At 37.4% G+C, this 21,765-nt stretch overlaps 1 protein-coding gene across 4 annotated transcripts in view; it reads left to right on the top strand.

Annotated features, from left to right (window-relative positions):
- ATM (ATM serine/threonine kinase) overlaps nt 1-3,557 on the top strand; it is an 86,358-nt gene extending 82,801 nt beyond the window's left edge. For all 4 annotated transcript variants that reach the window (XM_010572590.1, XM_010572591.1, XM_010572593.1 and 1 more), the window contains 3 exons: nt 448-511; nt 1,189-1,325; nt 1,459-3,557. In XM_010572590.1, coding sequence (XP_010570892.1) covers nt 448-511; nt 1,189-1,325; nt 1,459-1,642 — 385 coding nt within the window. In that variant the 3' untranslated portion in view covers nt 1,643-3,557. The remainder of the gene's footprint in view (nt 1-447; nt 512-1,188; nt 1,326-1,458) is intronic.
- The last annotated feature ends 18,208 nt before the right edge of the window (nt 3,558-21,765 follow it).

Below are 21,765 nucleotides of genomic sequence, written 5' to 3' on the forward strand. Positions count from 1 at the left end.
TAAACTCATTGGAGAGATTTCAGAAATAGTTTAAAGTCTGGCTACTGTGCTCATTTCACGTTAAGGAACCCTACCAAGATTCTCCAACGTGTTGCAGAGCACGTGGCACACACGTTTTCATCCAGCCAAGCAGTTCTGCCATTGTGACATACCTGAATGGTCAGTGTTAACTCAGTGGTTAGTTATGCATATAGAAACATTCCAGGCGGTGAAACGGGTAATCTCTTTCCCAGAGGGAATATATTCAGTGAACTACCCAGTCTTCTTCTGGTCTTACATTTCTAAATTTCTTCCCCCCCCCCCTCCAAAATGTAAATATCAAAGAGGTTACTTAAATGTTAGAAATTAACTTTTAAGAAGGGTACAAATATCTGTTATTTAAATGATGAAAATACCATTCTATTCTACCAAACTTAACCTAAAAATACAGTAAAATTTTTTTTCTAGATGCTGTGAGAAAACAATGACTGTTATGAGAAATTCTCAAGAAGCTTTGCTGACTATTGTAGAGGTAAGCATTTTTTCATTCTTTCTGCTAGTAACCTGCCAGAATATCCTTAGTTTCTTGGTTTTGTCTTCATATGCATTACTATACCAAATATTCATGTAGGGGTTTTTTGCTGAATTTGAATGTAGTAGTGTTGGCCAGATTTGTTAATTCATGTAATCTTCAATAAAATCAAGACCAGCTTGCATTTTCTATGGTAACTATTCATTTCAGGCATATGCTGTTTTCCCTCTTCAGTATCTAAATGTTTCTAGCCATAGTGCAACATTCCTAGCATGAGTAGTGCTGACTGAATTAAGTCCTCTTTGCATAAGTCACAAAGAGGAGAATTAAAGTAATTTTTTAAAGCAGCTTACACTATGCATTAAAAACTAACAATGATATTTAGTTCCTAGAAGAGTATTAAAAACTTACCTCTTCATTGCTGAGATGGGACTAAGTGGCAAAACTGAGTCAAGTGTGAACAACACAAATACCTGCAAATGACCAGATGCAGTTTTATTGTTGGATTGTCTACTAAGCAATTTAGCCCAATTCTATTGGATTTAAAAAACCCCCGCAAACCTCCTAATATTGTGGTTAGCGTGAGCATTACCAACTGAGTATTTCTCTTCCTGCTAGGGCACTGAACTAGCTGTAATTAACAGTTTAAATTAAATAGAGGTTTATTTACTGTGTAGGTGCTGCTATATGATCCTCTTTTCGACTGGACCATGAACCCCTTGAAAGCTTTGTATTTGCAGCAGAGACCGGAGGATGAGGCTGACATGAGCTCTACACCCAATACTGATCCACAGGAATGTAAAAGGAAAGCCAGGTGCAAGATTTTTTTTTTCTTACTGTCTGCCTACTGCACTGTTGCCTTGCTTTATGTTTTTCTTACTCAGTGTTGCTCACATTGTTCAGGATCCATATCTAGTGCGCCTGTTTTTCTTTTTTTATTCTGCCAGCAATGATGACCAGAGTTTTAACAAAGTGGCTGAGCGTGTTCTGATGAGACTTCAGGAGAAGCTGAAAGGTGTTGAGGAGGGAACAGTGCTTAGTGTGGGAGGCCAGGTGAACCTTCTCATACAGCAGGCCATGGACCCTAAAAATCTAAGCCAGCTCTTTCCTGGATGGAAACCCTGGGTGTGACTTGGAAGGATCCAACACGTTTTTAGAAGAAACCTATTTTTATGCACCAAGTGTCTTAACATTTCACATTGGTATTTTACAATTAAAACTTGTATCAGGAGTAACCATGAAGGCTTATACGTATTAGGATTCAGTGGATGTTTGGGGTTTTGGTTTTTTTTCAATAACCTATTAGTGTGAAAATTTTTTTTTTTTGGTCCACTTATGTTCACCATACAGTATAAAACACCAGCCAGTGCTTTGATGTTCCTTGTGACCTGCAAACTTTTCTTGGGCATACTGGATGCTTTATATTCTTAAAGCCTGAGATTCATCACTTTTGTGTAGTGACTGTGTAGAATGGATGGTCTGAAACAAAAGAGTCATGAAATAACTAGCTAAAGTGCATTTCAAAAGGGGGGTTATACTTTAAAGATAATGCTACAGTGAATATAAAAGAAAACCAGAGAACCTCATGTTTAACGAACTGAGGATTCTTGGGTTGTTTTTTAGCTTAGTTAAATGGACAGTTCTTTATATAGATACAGACTTTGAGCCAAGTATAATACGGCTGCTTTTTTTCCTGTTGTAAATGAAATTATGTTGGTACTTTATAACATTACTTTAATAGTACAAAACAATTTAAAATATTTAGCTTTTGTAGCTCAGACTTCCTTGATGAAATAGACTGACTATATAATGGAGTTTAGCATACCAGATATGCCTCTAAAGCAAACAGTCATTCTTTATCTGGAATAAACACCTATCATAAACATTGTACTTGTATTTTGAGCACAAAAATTTCATTCTGATTGCACACAGTTTTGCAGAAGACATTGTTCCTTCTGAAATAAAAAGACCTACTGTAATTGAATAGTCAATGAATATGGATAATAAGAGAATCCACTCAAATAACAGTCTCACTGGTATATTTAATAAATCTTCCCAAATCATATTCATATTTAAAATATGAATAAAATTTGGCATACTCTCACATTATCTTAGTTTACACTTTATGCATTTTTATAGCAGTATAAGTGAAGAATTTCTGTTCTAACTAACATTTCATTGATTTTTATTTGTACAGTGTTCGCACAATTTTTATGCTGTATCTTTGGTTTTTAAGTTAATGTCAACATGGCAAGATGGTTCTTTTGTGTTGCATTTTCACGAAGCTGACATAAATGTCTATTGATCCTTGGAACCAAAAGCGCATCCTGGCTTTTCTGTGGGGAAGAACTCTCATCCAGGGATAAAGGGATTTGTTCTCTGAAAATGACACTTACCTGACAGAGCACACACTCTGTATGTGAATTTTAAATGACACTTTAGGAAAGGGAGAATAGTGCTACCAAGCAATTACAGAATGGCAGGTAGGAAAGAACTAAACAAAAAGCACTTAAGTTTTTACTTTTAAACATAAATTTAAAAATCGAGTAGCATTTCTGGAATTTTTTCTCATGCTTCCTATGGAGGAAATTCTTTAGGCATTTTGGGGGTTATTTAATACTAGAACTCTAGCTAATCATATAAATGAATATTGCATAAAAGCCCTTGGCAGATCCTGTCCTTCCTTCATGAGCTACTGATGTTCCACTTGGATACTTTCATCTTGCTCGGCTGCAATTTAGGGTTTTTTACTTACAGCCAACAGTGAAATCATTAATATTGATACAGTTTTCTCAGGAAAGTCTAGCTTCAGAGGAAAGAATTTAATTATTCCTCTGCAATGCTGTTAACTTGGTGTTTAGTGCCTATATTTTGAATGTCCATACACTTTAATTGTTCAAGCTGAATGAAATGCAAATAAAAAATGCATTAAATATTGTAAATGTAATTGAAACCTGCTTACATTATTTGTAAGTTCCTGTACCAGTGAAACACCAGTTAGCTGACAAACATGAAAACAGTTTGAGTTACTAACAAACCTTAGAGTCTCCAAAACACTGTCAAAATGAGTATGACACAATGCTGTTTCTGAGATCTGTGTTCAACTAATCTAACATTCTTGAGATAATTGTCATCTGTGCAAAATCTCATGTAGCCAAATAGTAATTAGCAGAGACTGTGCTTTCTTTTTGTTCCAGTAATGCCTTAATTTTTAAAAGTCAAAATCAGAAAGTCAATGGTTTGCAAAAATGTATCATCTATAGATACACACTTTTCCTTGTATAAGAATAGAAAAATAAAACCTGGGTGGAAATGCTGTTTAGTTCTGAACAGTGGTTTTGTCACAAATGCTACTACTGATGGTAAGGTGGATTAGTATTTGAAAGCCTCAAATATATTTAGTATATTAGTAAGCTAGAAATATGTGAAGACAAGTCAAGTATTAATTTTAGTATTATTTTTTTTCTTGGAATGCATCTTAGTAATTTTAAACATTTACATTTAGAAAAGATAATTCCTAAGAAAAATGAGCCTGTGGTCTAGTATGATGGGGAAGAGTTTTTAAACAGCAACATATTTATTTGAAATTAGCTTTTTCTGGTGAAACTTCTGTTAGAGAAATGTCCTCAGGAGTATGAACTGTAAAAAAGTGTTAGCAGGTAAACCTATTTGAATTACATACCTGACTGAACTTTTCCATCAGCAAAGAACTGTCCCATGAATAGGAATCAGATTAAACTGGCCACCTGGTACATCCAACTTAAATAAAACAAGGATGTCAGTCTTCATGAGTGCAGATCTGAAAACTTCTATTGTTCTTGGAGATAAAACCACCCAAAAATAATTTTCTCAGTAACTATGAATTAAGTAGTTCATTATTCTATGTTACTATGAAACTCTTGAGTTTATATAAAGTATTCACTACAATTTACTAAATATACTACTAAATATTTTTAAATGCACTAAAATGTTAGGCTTCATATTTTCAGGGGATAATGCACTCTATTATACATTGTTACTAATTGTACTCTTCATGAATATTGTTATTCAATACCTGCACAAGTGGTAATGCTTCAATGACAAAGGGTCAATAAACATACCTTTGTAAAGAGGCGATTCCAAAATCTGCCCAGGGAATTTGGTTGTGTGATTGGTAAGTGATGACACTATACTTTTTTTACTGCTACTTTCATCCCTGTGAATTTAAAGCTAAAGTAAGGCAGTCGTGTTGTTTTGTGGAACCTGTAGATAGCCTGAAACAGCTCTCGGGGAGATTACCTCATACCAGTACTTAATGATGACACCTAAATATTAGCATTAAATAAAACTGTTCATTTCAGCAGGTAGGTTGAAGAGTGAAACCACAGCGATAAAGCTGGGAAGTGTGCAAGGGAGGTTTTAGGTTCTCTTGCCACCACATTTCAAAGTCTTGCCTGTATCCTGATTATAGGAGAAGACTAATGTGTTGTTCATCATCTATCCTGTACATTAACACTGTTAAGTACACCTATACTTCAGCTTTCAGAGCTGCATAGTGAATAATGTCAGTAATATCTTGTAAGGGTGCACACAACTTCTGCTCTCCCCGCTTCCTCATACTTTCCTCACTACTGCATGTGTGTCCACAAAAAATGAGGCACAAAGTGACTACACCCTTCCCTGCCCTGGAGAGTTCCCACTGCAGCATCCATAGCTGTTCCACCCTCTCTCCACACCCATTTTGCCAAACTACGCACAGCATACAACAGATTTGAGCTTATTTGGTTGCCTCACTTGCTGTATACCACTTACGCTGGATGCAAAGCAGAAAGGATTATAAGAAAATGCAACTACATATAGAAGATCCTCCTGTTGAAAGAACCTCTGTTCTTGCATTGAGTTGTGAAGAAGTCCTCCACTCTTAAAAATTCCTCGGCTGTGTTGCACCACGTCTTCCCTGCAGCTTGTGGGATGGAGCAGTGTTACAATGTGGGTGCTCAGTGGTGACTGACTGCTTCTTGAAGATTGTCTGATAACTAGCAGAATTTGACCAACTACTATTTTTCTTTACAGACAAGGGTTTTTTTTCTGTGATTAAAATGGAACTGAAACAGTGCTGGGCATATTCCATATGTTCACACATCGAGAATGGGAGAAGAAAGGGGTGGGGGGAGAGAAGGAGAGACTCTGCATGCTTTTCTAACTACTGCAAAATAAAGTTTTCAAGTCTCCAGTCACAGGGCATATGCTGTTTGACTGTGCATCTGGATTATAAATAGCATCCTTAATGCTAGTTATTGCTAAGTCACCTCGCTGTTCCCAGAGCACTGTTCTAGTTGTGCAGGAAAATCTTGCCACAGAGAACACATACTTGACTTGCAGAAACCTTTTAGTATCTTGATTTGTTCACCTAAAGCCCCTGTTTTGCACCCCACACACACACCATGTTTGCTTTCACAAAAGCAGAGAAAATTGAGCTTATGGATTGGCAATTTTGTGTTCTGGAAATTAAACAAGTGGTACAGCAAGAATGAAGCCATTTCCTAAAATGTAGTTCTGCTTCTGCACCACAGCTATAACTTGTTTTATGGGAAGTTAGACAGCTATCATGCATATAAAGTTCTTCAGGCTGTGATGCCTTGGAATAGATTTTTCTGGTGGGCAGGATTAATTTCTTAGTATTTGGGAAAATTCCTTTATGCTGTGTGAGATGTCAGCACCTAAAGTGCCAAAATGGCAGTTCCTTAAGCTGAGTGAAGTCCATACAGTTGTGATTTTGGTGCATCATTTAACAAGGGCCAGATAAGTAGTTTTTCCACATCTGTTTTATAAGCATATATATATATTATTGAAGTATGTACTTCAAATACTTCCATCTGAAAAAAAAAAAAATCTAATTCCACCAAGAAGCTTTAATCTCACCAGTTCCTCACCAGTCCCTCATATAAACACATAGCATTATGCTTCCCACTTTGTATTAATTATTATAGTATTTTTGTACAGTATATAACCTCAATAAAGGGAGAGTAGATTCCTGCTTTTATGTGATTATTTTTTTCCATCTAGATAAGGATCTGTTAGTTTCTCACTGAAGGTGTTAAGACTTCCATATGAAAAAAAGGGTTGCATCCACATACACTTTCCCGAAACTACCAGCATCTGTGATAGAGAGTTCTTCAGATTTCCCAGAGCTGTATTTTTATTTCCAGAAGACAAAACATTTAGTTGCAGGTGCTCTTCAAGTCTCTGTGGCCACTGCAGAGAGAATGACAGCTTTGGAAACTCTATCCAGAAGTGCTCCACACAGAGTTCAGACTACAGTGAAATAAACAATTAATAAGGTAGTTGTACTTCATCTCTCATGACTTACCTGGAATTTCCAGAAACCTTCCAGTCATTGTAGCCCTGAGCTTACTTTGACTGAACACTACTGTTGGATTTTGGCCCACCAATAATTAAATGTGCATACAGTCCATCAGCCAAAGGACAATCTGAAATTACATAGTTGTACAATAGCTAAAACTTGGAGTATGTGCGTTCCACAACATATCTTCCACCCCGCTGTGCTGTTCTTTAAGGGAATTTAACTTTCTACCAGCAAGGTCATACATCATAAATTTTATCAACACGACCATTGTTCGATAGAGAGTTACAGTTTCAGTCCTCAAGTCTACAGCCCTGCTTCCAGCCCCCCTAACGTGCTGTGGAAGTTGTAGGTAACACTTGTCAGCAGGGGAGTCTTTGCTCAAATGAGTACTTCCTGTGAGCAGTTTCCAAACCAAATGCTTTCATGGAGGAGAGACTCTTGGAGTGCTCCTGACCTGTGTTCAAGTGGTTGGCACTTCAGGACTAGACCAGTAACTCCTCTTTCAAGATTTTCCTTCAGTGAAGTTTGCCAAGCTATCTGAAATAACTTGCATTATGCAAATCTTTAACTTGAAAGTAACATCAGCTTATTCAATTAAAATTTTAAAATTAAGTCAATTACTCTAATGAGAAATAAAAAATGAAGCAATATCTAACCACCCTCACTAGTATCTCTTACTCTGCTTGTCTTCGCATTGGTTTGTGTTTCCATTTTCCAGCAGACTATCTGACTGTGCCCACAGACCAAGTCCAAGGATGGATCCCTGACTGGGGCTCTTCTGGCTACCATGTACATTTATTGCCTTAGGAAGAGATTTTTGGTCAGTTTCTGAAATACCTCTCTGTTGCAGACCAATCTGCAGTTGTTTTAAGATGACGCTGAATCTTGTGTTGCATGAATGGGGTGTAACATGAGGTTATCTGGGAGTGTTTGAGGATATAAAGCCTGTTGGACCAGTGCGCGGTTGGGAGGAGCCAAACCTCCTGCAGTGCTATCCAGTCCCTTTTGAACCCTGTTCCTGGAATGAACTGTCTGTCAAACTGAAGCCAAGTATTGCTCAGAAAGAGCCAACTGGTGCTGTCCAAAGCAGAGCCAGAAATGAGATAATTATTAAGCAGCATAGAGAATCAGGGATACAGCTTGCTTGACCCACGACCCTCGAGCATGCTTCCTAGCCACTTTCTTATTTAGCAGTATAGACAAAGACTTTAGTTAAGCAAAATCCAAGATGAATTACATGGTTCTTCAGGGCTTAGAGCTAATGCCTTAGACAGGTCCTGTAGTTAGGCTTCATCTTCCCTAAAAGCAATACTGACTGCAACTAAATATCCCCTTACAACATCCTTTCCTGAGCAGTGCTGCTGTGTTCAATCAACTGCCAGAAGTAAAGCAAATGGCCTTGGACAGAGAGAGAGAATAATCACAGTTTACAGGTGGACTGCAAAAGGTATTTAAGTAAATGTTTTCAAAACAGGTTAAAGATTAAAATTCTTGGTGATAAGTGCTAAAAATAAGTATCACTTTGTAAAAGCTTTTTCAGCTAGTATGAAGTTTGGGCCTAAATTCAGCAATCTGCTGTGCAGAAGCGTTATGGTGTGCTCTGAAGAAATGCATTCTGAAAAGTGAAATTATTGCAGATGTGATTTACAGCAGAACTGGAATACATTGCCATTTGTGTTTATAAACAGCAGAGTCCACTATAAAGCAGCTGACATTTGCTTTTTCAGTCAGGCAGTGCTTGTTTAGTCAGCTTCTATTGCTGAAATCACAATGGAGTAGAGCAAAATATAAACAAATATTAGCAAAATTACCATTTAGGATTTGTATCCATTTGAAAAATGCCTTCCTCAGAGAAAAGGTGAACTCGCTGGTGTTACATCTGGTCCTGCTATGAAGTCTGCTTCTCTTACATGAAAGGGAGTAGAAGTTTCAGAACAATTCATATGGATCATGCTGTGACTTAAGAAACTGGAAGTCTAAACAAAAAAGAGTGGAAATGTAAGTAAAGATATAATTTAGATCTTTAAAATTACACTATCTTTACCTAAATCTGCTACAAATCCTTATAACACTAACTTTAAAAAAAAATCACAGCTAGAGACAGTTCTATTTGCGTTACACAAATGGAGATAGAAGAGAATTAACCTTTCCTAAGACTGCACATCTAACAAGCTAGTTTCTGTAATTATGAGATGTAATCTCATATCAATGCTCTGGTTTTTTACTTAATAATTTCTACTTAATATTGCTCTATTGTTAAAAAAATATTATTTCTCACAAAATCAGTTTGTTGCCCAATTTTTTTCCAGACAGCAGTGTAGCTCCTAAATTACATCAAACAATTTCAATTACGTAAGTGTAAATGAGAAGAGAATCTGGCTCTTTATATGATTTTGTTTTGGTTTTTTGACTTGCCTCACCACCCTAATCAGTCAATAATATATGTTAACACACCTATACATTGCATAAAATGTAAGTAGATCATACACACTAAAAGCCCCTTGGCTATGTCAAAAGACAGAAACTGATGCCTAACTGATTCCCTATCAGCGCACACAGCAGGCCTACTGGTGTAATTAAAACCAGTTTTAAATCAATTTACTTAGGTCTGTGAAAACCACTATGGGTGCAAACCTCCATGTGACACACATCTGTTTATAATTACCTCTTATCTGTTTATCTTAATTCTGTCATTTACACACAAGGTGTCATAAAGCAATGACAATACATGAGGTATTGTGTTAAGGTAGACATTATATACAGAAACGTAAACACAGACCTCTGAGACTGTGGTTCTCCTCAGGATATATAACAATTACTCAAAGCAAAAGTGTTCTGTCATCATTCAGTTCCAAATTACCAGCTTTATTTTATGTAAAACGTGGAAGTAAGCTTGTGGGCTCCCTGTTTGCACTGTTCGCACTGTCCTCAACTGCTTTCCTTCTCACTCCTACACTATTTTTTGAGTCTTGCTTCTAATGGTTTCAGAGTATCCTTTTTTTGACTCCAAAAGCCCTTACTGGATGCAGCTTTCAGCCTGTCTCTCCAGTACTTCACTCATTTCCTGTTTTCATTACAGTATCTGCATTACAGATCTAGCTGAGGGGTCTTTTTTTAGTTTGCTGCTGTGAAAGAATGATTCATCACTTAATTATAGGCATGCTTGAAGCTTCTGAAGTTCAATAATGCTTTAAGAAATTGCATATCTGTAAAATACTTTTAATAAATTAATCTGATGGTATAAAAATTCTTTTTACATTTCTATCCTATTGCATTGTCCAATTACTCCTTATTAGAAATACGAATGTCTCAGCAAGCATTGATCCAATTGACTATACACTGAAGAGTTTAATGGATTTCTTAGCTGGAGGAGGAGGCTGTTACAACAAGTTCCATATATAAAATAAGTAATTTACTTTAAATGCTGACTGTCACAATGCATTTAACATATCCAATTTATTAATAACTCATTATTTTGATGTTGGTCTTCCAACTCTCTCTATAAACTAATTACAATTTACTGAAATAATGCTTTATCATCCATTAAGAAGAAAATTAGAACTTCCTTTTGTAGAGCGCTCAATTTTTTTATGGTCTGAGAGTGATTTATGCTTGTGGCATAATATGAACCAGCTGTTTTTCCTGAAAGATTCATGAGATCACTCCCATGTATTGATGTCTGGCCTCTGTGACATTTTTTGTTATGTACAAGAAAACACACATTTCCTAATACTGAAGTGCTACATATAGACAGAAAGAAAGTGCTGCAAAGAATCGCATTTACCCTTATGAGATTGTCTGTTTCTCATCAAAAAGTACAGTCAGGAACAAAATAAACTTAATTCTAAAATACACCAAGTCCACATGCACTTATATTACGACCTTGATTAGCAAAACTATATGCAAACAATAGAAGACAATAAAACCATTTAATTCTTAGAGTAACTCAAAAGTGTAGATGAAGTATACAGAAATCTTGATGACTGCAACAGTTGCATATTTCAAACCATGCTTTAGTGGACTGTTCAGGCTTTGGGATTCAGCTGACTTATTGCCTTGCTACATATTGCTATAGAGGAGGGTTCTTGGCAATAATTGCATATAATATTTCACTGTGGAAAGACACTTTTCTTAGATAGTGTCAACCTACAGGATAAAAGTGACTAGTATTTGCTTATTTTCTCAAAGATGAACACCACTTGTGTCTGGACCAATGATCACTGAACTTCAGAAATAAATCCTGATTCACGTTGGCAATGACAAGTCCAGCACAAAATATTTGCCTTTCATAAGTACTTTCATCTGAAGTTCTAACTCACTGCACAGATGGTACATGTATTTTTTTCTCTAGAAAGTTATGAAATGGTTCTCTAATTCCTACCTACATACTCTTTCCTTACTTCATGCTAACTCTTACTGAAGGGGATCATCTTGTAAAAAATAAAATAACTTTTCACCCTGGCCTCTACACTATAACTTGAACAGAAGTCTAAGTTGTGTCTAATGCTTCATTAGCTTCGTGTGTAATTGATACAAGATATACTAATGACCTTTTCTTCGTAAGGCAAAGTTAAATAAGAAGGAGAAGGTTTGTAACAGAAACCAAATAATTATGGAAGAAAGCAGGAATTTAGTAAAAACGCCAGACAGCTGGGCAATAATTTTGGCAATAAATTAGCTCCCTTCCAGCAATTTCAGGTGTTGTAGTTATAATTCTTAGCTCTTAATTACCTTAAAAGCATGAGACATATATATAGGACTATGATATTTCAAGTTATTTAAATATCAAAAATCAAGAGGCAAGTATTTTATGCCTAAATCAAAGCAGATGCATGTATCAAGACATTTCAAGTAAAAGAATATTTAAGCATTTCATACAATTTTTCAAATCTCACTGTAGTATCTAACTCAGAAGCCTATGCACTATAGGCTCGCTTTGTAGCTACCAGAGCTAGAAAGGTACTTCCCCAGAGCAATTTTACAAGAGCTAAGATATTAATTGCCATACAAAGATAACAAATTCTTCCTGTTCACTACACAGGGACCTTGAACAACTATGCTCCTTGCTGATGTATCTCTGCTAAGTGACCAAAGACAGGTGGAATAAATCTGGCCACTAAAAGTCTGCCATAAAAAACAGGCTCAACTGAAATCAACAGAAAAACTAAGATTGAGATAAAAAAAGCTGTGCTCTTAGTAGAAGCAGACCACCCACAAATCTCTGAGTCAGTAAGATTGACAAGTGCTTAGGACTGCAGAGATTGTGGATTTAGGAATCTAGTTTTATCCACCTTGACTTGCTTAGTTGAATACATTTAATGTATGCAAGTATACTTAATGCTTTGATGCAGTGGCAATTTTTTGCATCCAGAATGAATACCACAGTGAATATCATGTACCATAAAATGATACTTACAGCACTTAGTCTGAATTTGATGAAAGCACCTGCTGCAGCAACTAGCAACTCTGCCTGCAAGTAGAAAAATAATAATCTACAATGGTTCCATCCTACTGAGAAATTAAGGCAGAAACAGTTTATTGCTGTGAATACTCTGTTTCAATTACTTGGTAGTACTTGCAGAAACAGGCTCTTGATCAGGTTTAGGTCCTTTACTAGAGAAACTAGAAAACATGCAAAACATAATGAGGTTTCTAGCAAGTAGACAAAGCTGCTTAAAGAATACATCTACACTCTCCCAGAAATAAACAAAGGAAGTCAACTTGGGCTATAAATATTTTTATGATTATCAAACAGCTTTCAGGTGGCTTGTAAGAAATGAGTTCCAGTCCATTATAATTACTTCTAAAAGGCAGCTGCCTTCCATGTGCTTGGTTTCTTCCTTTCTTTCTTCACTTCTGTTTTGTTTGTGTTTACTTTGATGTTCACCTTTGTTTTCCCTTGGATCACAGTTTCAGTTGTTTTCAACTTCACAATGCACCTGTAACTGTGGGACCCAGAAAAGACTGGGGGCAATCAAAAATACTGCCTGATTTATATTACTGTAATGAACCTTGTTTTACAACACTATGCCACAAATAGAAAACAGTAAGACAAGCCACTGGTAGGACGTAACAAGCCACTAGTAGAACGCAAGTATCTGACTTTGCACTGTACTGTGCAACTTGTACAGCCCTCATCTCCTGAGGGTAAATGCTCTTCACCAGAAGAGCAGTATCTGTTCCTCTAAAACTTTTAAGTTCTTTGTTGTATTAAAATATATGCACATCCTGCAAAGAAGTGCAAATACACCAAAAAAGCCGTAGTCTTTTACAGGTTTTTTTTACATAGTATTTTACAGTTTTGGAAAAAAGCTGTGAACAGGTTTTCCCATGTCTAACCTTACAGAATTTAAGAATCACAGTCTCTGAAATAGTCTATTAAATTGTATTTGTGTAAGAGAAATTGAACACAATGTTAGAAGAAATAGTTTATATTAGAATAAGCTGATAGTGAAAAAGCTTTTAGAGAGAAATGGATAGCGGTATAAAGTACAGTCCCACATTCATTACTTAGAAAGGATGTTGCAATAGAGCATCTAGATCCCTCGATTTATTTTTCCTGAAAAAAAAACCACTGAGTAAAACTCAGCTCTTCTTCTCCAGCTTAGATTTACAGAGCTACTCCTAAAAATAATGTTTTAATCCTACCCAACAGGTTTGTTGTTTTTTTTTTTAATAAAATCAGGTCATCATATCCAAATCCTTCCCTGAATTCCTGTCTAGCCATCAGTAACTACTAGTGACTCTTGAAGAATGCTTTCCTCCAGCAATTCAGCACTGTTGTCCTAATTAGGGCTGTTCCTCTGTACCTGAAGTCCTGATAATGTGTCCTTCACCTCACGCTATGGACTAAAACAAAAAGGAGGGTATGTAATACCATAAACCCCACTGATCCATGGGTTGATCTGTGTATAGTGGTAGAAGAGCTGGGATGTTCTGAAACACTGCAGTGCAGCATATTAGGGTAACTGCCCTGAGCTTCTAGATTATTTTCTTCTCCTCCTTGATGCTTGTCAGTGAGTTCTTAGCAATGGATATAATGTCAAAAACCAATGGTATTTTGTAATTCTGTAAGGACTTTGAGATCTGCCATGGGAGTGAAACTAGATTAAAAACTGGCGTTAAAGACGTAAGTAAAAAAAGGTAGAGTAAATGATTCCAGACAATTTTCAATAGGACCTCTGCTCCATGTATTCTCTCATAACGGCCAATAATCAAAAGACAACAAAGTGAGATTGACACTGCAGAGAGAGAGTGCAGCTTTCTAAGTAATAACAGAGGATACATGCATAATTGATGCTTTACAGTCATCCATTGGACAAGCAAGCATGTAGGACAGTCCAGACTTATGGAAGAATGAGCTCTGTAAGTACATGATCCTGGAGAAAAAAAAAGGATATACACAGAAGTGCATGGAAGGAAACAAGCAGGGATAATGGAAAGCAAAGCAGGAGGGAGCAGGTCTGTGAGCGGCCTCTCACTAGAGCTGATCCAGAAAACAGACCTAGGTGTCACTAGACAGCAGAAAGGAGAGGAGAGGTGGACCTGAGGCTGAATAGGATACCAGTGGGAGTTGGGAATAATTCTGTTATCATCCTTAAGTTAGAATACACATGATTGATTCAACCTATTTTATCCTGTATACAATGACATGGTCTTTAATTACATATTAGACCTTTTTTTTTATTTCTACAGGAACCCCTTGTCATCTATAAATGTACCACATATCTATGTTGTTCTAATGCCTCCTATACTCGTAACTGTTACAAGGTGATACAAGGTGAGATAAAAGACCTCATTTTTAAAGGTCATTTGTAACTGCAAGCAGATCATTCCCATCGTCACTCACCATGACTACATGTACAATTAAACTAGTTTGGCTGTGCACATGACTTGCAGTTGTAACTGTCTTTGCAAATCACTCCTATGAACTTTTCAGAGATCAAGCTGGCATTGAAGAATCCAGAAAGTAAAAACCAAGGAAAATAACATGGCTAAAGGAATATAAAATCCTATCACACATTTTCACCAAATCTGACTTGGGACAAACAGAGCTGGACATAGTACTGTTCCTGCCTGTGGCCACATTTGGTGATTGAGGCTTGTATCACACAAAATGATCAGAGCAGGAGTGCATCTTCTCCAAAAAGCAGCAGAAAGGATTCAAATTGAGAGAAAGATTTGCAGAATAAAATCTTGATTTCTTGAAAACATAAATGGCATGGACATTTCTTAGTACAGGAAGGAAAAGACCTACTTAAGACAAATCAAAATTATTGCTAAAACCAGCAATAAAGGTAAGAAGCAAGAACAAACACCCCTTAAACTGAAAATCAAGAATAGTTCCTGGAAGACTTAAGCACTAGACTGGGAGAAGTATCTAGCAATGAACAAATCTGCTTTATCAGTGACAGAAAAAGCATGAGCTAAAGGGACTTTTAGAAGTCTAAATACTACGATTCTGATCCTCATAAAATAGAACATGCTTCCTCTTATCGCTGGACCAACACAAAAGATACACCCTCTGGTTAAAAGAAAAAGCTATCAACGTTTCTGCTTCAGCAGGATTAATCACAGGCAGTGATTAAATAACTAATGATCTTTTCTTTTTTTTGATGCATAAACTTGATTTCCATTATTGCTAATGAGATTATACATTTTTCAGTGAGCAAGGAACAGCCCTATCAGTGATGATACCTACATAAACCTCACTATCAGAGTGGAAAAAAGAGAACAAGGGTTTATGTGAGGAAGGACACAAGATTTTCTACTATGTGTAAACATCTGCAGAACAAAACATCAGAAAATTAAATGTAGAAAATTATCCAAAATGTTAATGAGATGGCATGCACGCTGAGTCAGTATTTCTTGTTGCTAATTACCTATGCTTAGACCTTCTGGCTAAAAACATTGCCTGACATCACCCATCCAAGTATCCAGCTTCAGGGAGTATTTCTAGCCAACAGATTTATTTTACCTGCATACTCTTTTTTCTTCTTTGTTAACATGTGATCAAAACTCCACCATATACAAAAATAAAATCCACTCATCTATAAAACTGCTTACTTTCCAAAATGTACTGGTTTAAGAAAGCCCTAAGGGGAAAACTGATTATTTAAGATCTACGGCTCCCACCTCTCATTTTGGTCTGTACTTTTGAGTATACGAAAGGTGGTGCTTTTAAAAATGTTTGTACTGTATTAAAAGCTCAAAAATTACTGAAAAATCCCAGGGTTGTCCACTCACTCACCCTCGTTTATCAAACATAGTATTTCCTTCAAAAATCTTAACAGCTTTCCTGAAGACCACAGAAAGCTATCCCAATGCCTGAACGATGAAACGACCTCCATTTTACATTTCTGGATTCATTTATCTTTCCACGGCGCTTATTCCCCCCCCCAGTCTGACAGACAGGTATTTTCTCAAGCTGAAATTCCTGTCACTACATGACAAACGTGCTTCCCGCCAAGCTGGGTCGGTCGGCTGGGGGCGCCGGAGGCCCGTCCCCGCCTCAGGCGCCTCAGCGCGGCCGGCGGGGCGGGCCTGCCGCCCTCCCCTCACGGGGAACACGGACCGGTAAGGCAGGGCGGCAGCGGGAGAGGGAGCGAGAGCTCCCCGCAGGCGGAGGGGCCTGCGGCCGCCTCCAACCCCGGCGGGCCGGGCCGGGCTTCTCCTCCGGCGGGGAAGCGCTCCCTGAGGGGCCGCCGCCCCGGGGCCAGCCGGCTCTCGGGAACCGTGGCGGTCCTCCACAGGTGAGAGGGACGCTGACAGCCCCCCCCGGAAAGGGATGGTTTAAATAAGTGTTCAAACCCACGGTAAACACGGCGTGTTCGTGTCGCTAGCCCCGCTCTCCCGCCCCTGACGGGCAGCCTGTAGGAACAGCGGTTTCCAGCAGAGGAGGTAAGAGCTTTGTTAGTTGGCTCCAAATTTAAGGTCGAGCTTGTGGTAAGGAAGCACTGGTAAGAGTGGTGTCCCACGGAGCAGCATGCAGGGAATGAGAGGAGAAATCTGCCTTTTCCCTTGAGGAGCAAGAAAAGAGGAGAGGGTCGCTCCCTGGGAGCTGGCACTGCCACAGCAAATCCAGCCGGCCGCAGGCAGGGAAGGGCTTAGTGGCAGCCGGCGTGGGTGGCTCTCGGTGGGGAGAAGTGGGTGTTTGCAGAGTGGGCAGTCTCCTGTAGCAACAGGCTCCCTGGCAGGGGTTGCTGGAGAGAGCTCGGCCCTCCCAGGCTGCAGCAACCTGAGATCAAGGCCACTGCAAGCTCCTCAGGAGGAGGAAAACGAAAGAGAGACTCGGAAAATTTCTTTACCAAAGAGAGCTACGAGGGCGTAGAGACAACTTTTTCGGAAAACGAATCACTGTGAAATGCAACTGCTCTGTGTTTGTCGCCCTTGAAAAGACTGACTACAAAGAAATCGGTGTACTGCTGAACACTACAGGGGGCAAAACAGACAATTCCCCCTTCCTTGCTAGTTTTTAAACATGTACCAAAGTGAGATGACAGTGTTTAGGGCTTTTGATTACTCTGGTGACTTCTGTCCACAGAAGCAGAAAAAAGGTGGTTGTGGGTGGTTTTTTTTAATTTTATATTTGCTTAGTATGATACTTCCATTACTGAATAGTTTAAGAGTGTAAATTATCATTGAATCATGAACATTCAAGGAAGGAGAACATTGGTGAGTATCCTCCCTGTCAGAATATCTAATTTCTTAAAGTATAATGTAAGGAGAAGGAAATAATACCCACTGTCACAAGGTAAGTTTTGTCACTGATTTCAATGGCAGTTGAAGACATGCAACTGAATCTCTTGATCAATCCCTTTTTAAATGGATATGTATGTGCCTTTATATTTTTATGCAATGTCCATCACTTTGCTAAGTAATCAGAATCTCTGTTTCTTAAATCAGAGATTACTAGATAACTTAATCAATCCCTTTATTTCTGGATAGCCTAAATTGTCCCATGACCAGTTAAATATTGTAGCAGCATGTGTACTACTTTGACTTTGTCAATAATGGGAAGACCTGATAGGTAACTTTCATATTCACACTGTAGATCCAGTCCCAGGTAATGGGAATTTTAAAATTAATCAGCAGAAGAAAAGACTTTATTTAATTTTGATTTATTAATCGTTCTTAGCATGTAGCGTATTATCCTCTATTTTTTATCAAGTGCAAAAAATAACTAAAATATTTTAAAATAAATATTTTAAATATGGTTAATGCTGTTAGATCAGCTAGACAGATAAAATCAGGTACATAAAAGAGAAGGAAAGAATGCCCATACTGATTAAGCCAGGAGATGCTGTTTCACCAAAACTTTTGCCTTGTATGTAGCAAGATTCAAAATCCTTGAATGAAGAAGATGACATAAAGCACAAGAAGAAACCCACCCTAGATTTACTGATGATATTGCAACTTGGTTTCAAAGACTTTGAAACAGCAATCAAAAAGCTGTGTAAGGAGTATGAATTCTGTTTGAAAGTAGGCCCAACTATGCCAATTCACAAGATAGCTTTTGAAAGGTGCTCAGGCCAGTTTTAAGAGCCAGATGTTGCCAGAGGCCTTCATCTTCATCAGTACTCCAAATTAAAATTTATTACAGAAAGTAATTGCATGTAATGTCATCTTAAATTAAAATACAAAGCAATCCAGACAAGTATTAGTTTGACAATATAGGAGGAGTACAAATGTATGTACATTATTATACAAATAGGTAGCTATAAACACATGACATTGTTCGTTGGAAGAACAGAGAGGACCCTGTAATAAGTGCTAACCTAACTGAAAATACAGGGACTAGTTTCTCTACTGTGAGTGAATTCTGCTTGGGAATAGAGAAATGCCGGGAGAGGTGCATTGGCTCTCAGATCTTGAGACGCTAAGCAAGTATCTGCCAGCTCCATGCCGGGAGCAAGTATTCTTGTGAAGTCAGAGCACTAATTTTGCCACTCAGGTTTTGTTTTCTTTGCTTGTTTTCTTTCCCAAAGGAAAGACTGTCTCAGCAGTGAACAATCGATTCTTCATGAATTGATGATTTTTCAAGAAGGGAAAGAGGAGAAACTTTACAGATTTTGATTCAATCCAATATACAATATTTCTTGTGTGAAAGAGAGCCTTAGCTTAGTTCTTTCTGTCTTCTTTTTCAGGCAACCCACTTTAAGTCTTTGGGCACTATGAGAATATATTTATTTAATTAGAAAATATTTATTTCCCATTAAATTGGTGAGTTATGGGAAAGGGATTTTAACCATTTATTAACTTGGGACAATGTAGCGTAGTGATACACTTCAAAAAGTCCAAAATTAATAAAATAGTTAATTAACACAGTTTTGCAATAGAAGCCAATCCATTTTAAGCAAGAAGCCCCAGAAGATGTCTGAATTTATTCACTTATTAAATTGGGTTACTTAAGTGACCAGTATCATTACATATTTTGTCTTTTTCTATAGAACTGAGAATTGTTTAGGAACAGATCATTTTGTTCTCAGAAACATGTAGGAGACTACAATCTGATACAATGTAACTTTCAAGGGCAATTTTATGAGTTCAATGAGAGTTGATGTTGCTCCTGTGGCCCTGAAAATTACATAGTTTATCAGCCGCATTCATTAGGCTCTTCATATCTGGGCATAGATTGTTAAAATTGTACTTGATGGTGTAACAATAAGAAATAAACCTAACTGGCAAACAATAAAAGTTTCTTCTCCATAACTTTGCCAGTTTTGCATATAATTTCTTACTTGGTTTAGTTTTTTGTCTAGTCTTGACAAATGATGAAGTGATTCAAGGGAATTGATTTAGGGGACAACTTGTCAAGGTCCCTAGAAGTAGAAAACTGCTTAGCTACTCTTAGATGTCCTGTGTCTCAAACCCAAAGATATTCAAGGTAATTTTTCATTTGCCTATGAACAGTATGTGGTTTTCCCTCACTTATTTTTTTTTCACTGGATCAGCTAACCTTCTAGACTTTATTTTTTATTACAAATATGAATGCACTCAGCAAAAATCCTATGCCATTTACTCTAGTGGGACCAGAATCTGGCCTTTCTATGTGAATATCATTTGTATACCCCATCAGAAGTGATTTTATAATGGCTTCCTTAACAAGATAATCCATCAAGGAACTGGTGACAACTGCACCTAGTAACCTACTTAACAGATCCAGTTTGACAACTATTACACTTTAGTGCATGTCATCAAAGCAGGGTGTAACTTAGTATTAAATTAATACAGCAAACACATTTGGTAGTGGACCATAGTTGCTTGAGAAGGTTGAAGGTGGTAACTTACAAGCAGAATTGTTTGGCTTTTGAGTACTGTCTTGTCACTGGAACGGAGAAAACACCTACTGCTTATGAGGGTAGTTTGATCATCAGATTTAAGTAAATGCTTGAATTTGTTTGCTAATGGTACTTAGAGCTGCATGTTCATGAAGGGCTTCCCCAAGATTTCATTTCATTTGGTTCATGAACCGGCTTATGATAGTAACTGTCCCTAGAGGAGACCTCATTCAAATTGGCATCTTGCAGTGCACAGATTACCTGTTTTGAGTTGATCAGTTCAAGTTTTACAGGGAAAAGCTAATTTTCCTGTGTCTCTGTTCATTTTGAAATAAAAGATCCAATTGCTAGTGTGTGTTTCTGTGACTGGAATGGAACCGTGATGAGTGAAATTTATTATCTTGTGAAAGAGTAAATAGCAACAGCCATGCTCTTAATTCCAGTGAACGATTCACTATACATGTAGTAATATTAATAGTCAGGAAAATCTGCAGTTTTTCTGGATCCTTGGGAATATTTTTTATTTGACACAACATTTTATCACAGGAAAATTTCTTTTCCAGCAGGTAATCAGAATTTAGAAACTATTTCATAAAAAATGCTCAGAATTATTCTGCATCTTATATATGCACTATTTGCATCTAAGTATTGCCAAATATTTAGAATAGGTTATGAAGTCATATCTACATGATCTGTACCACCTTTAAATGTCTGGTTTTTTTTAAAGAGTGAAAAGATAATTAAGTACAAATCAGGCATTTCAAATTTACACCTACTTTTCAGGTTCAGTTACAGGAATTTCTGCATCAGTGTGACTGTTGATTACCTTACAGACACAAGTGAATCTTTCAGGGAATAGAGGAAATGCCAGAGTCTGTAAATAAGATGGAATGGTTGTAGTGTGAAAAGGCATGCTGGTGTTGGTCAGCGGGGGCTAGTCCACATTAGAGAAGCTTTGTTCATAGGGCAGAAGAACACAGACTTCATTGGCAGAGATACAGCTTCCATTAGCAGCATACATTCCTGACATTTTTTAAATAACTCACCTTACCAAACATTGTAAGTAAACTATCTTAAGGATGAGTTGAATGCCAGAATGAGTTGAATCTCTGTATAGGATTTTGCTTGAGTGGTTATGTCAGAGATATGATGTTTTCTTGATTCTTCTGTACCTCATATTTTAGCAGATATAATCTTACTGTATAACCCTGACTCTTAATTTCACTGTTGTGAATTAACTAGTCTTGGAGTTCACTATTAGTGTACAGCAATACTGTATAGACTATTCCTGAAGTATCCCTTTAAACTTACTTTGCTTATAAAGTTCACTTCATGCTTTGCCTTCCCTACAAAGAATAGACCAAAGTACCTGTAACAGCCATCTTTCTTTACAAGAGTAACAACTTTTACCAGCAGAGTGTTTTTTTTATTTGGTTTGGGATATTATTGTTTGTAATTTTTTAAAAATTCATTAAATGAAATTAACTGTACTGACAAAATTACCTTCTTCCTGAGGTAACAGCTGATGGTTTTGAGCATAGGAACAAAAACATCACTTGGAAGCAAACCCAGTTTTCGCTCTAAACCGTGTTCACTCTGTCAGCAGATTTCCATGTTAAAATTAATAA

The sequence above is a fragment of the Haliaeetus leucocephalus genome, unplaced genomic scaffold (assembly GCF_000737465.1).
Source record: "Haliaeetus leucocephalus isolate CR32 unplaced genomic scaffold, Haliaeetus_leucocephalus-4.0 Scaffold351, whole genome shotgun sequence".
Lineage (NCBI taxonomy): Eukaryota > Metazoa > Chordata > Aves > Accipitriformes > Accipitridae > Haliaeetus > Haliaeetus leucocephalus.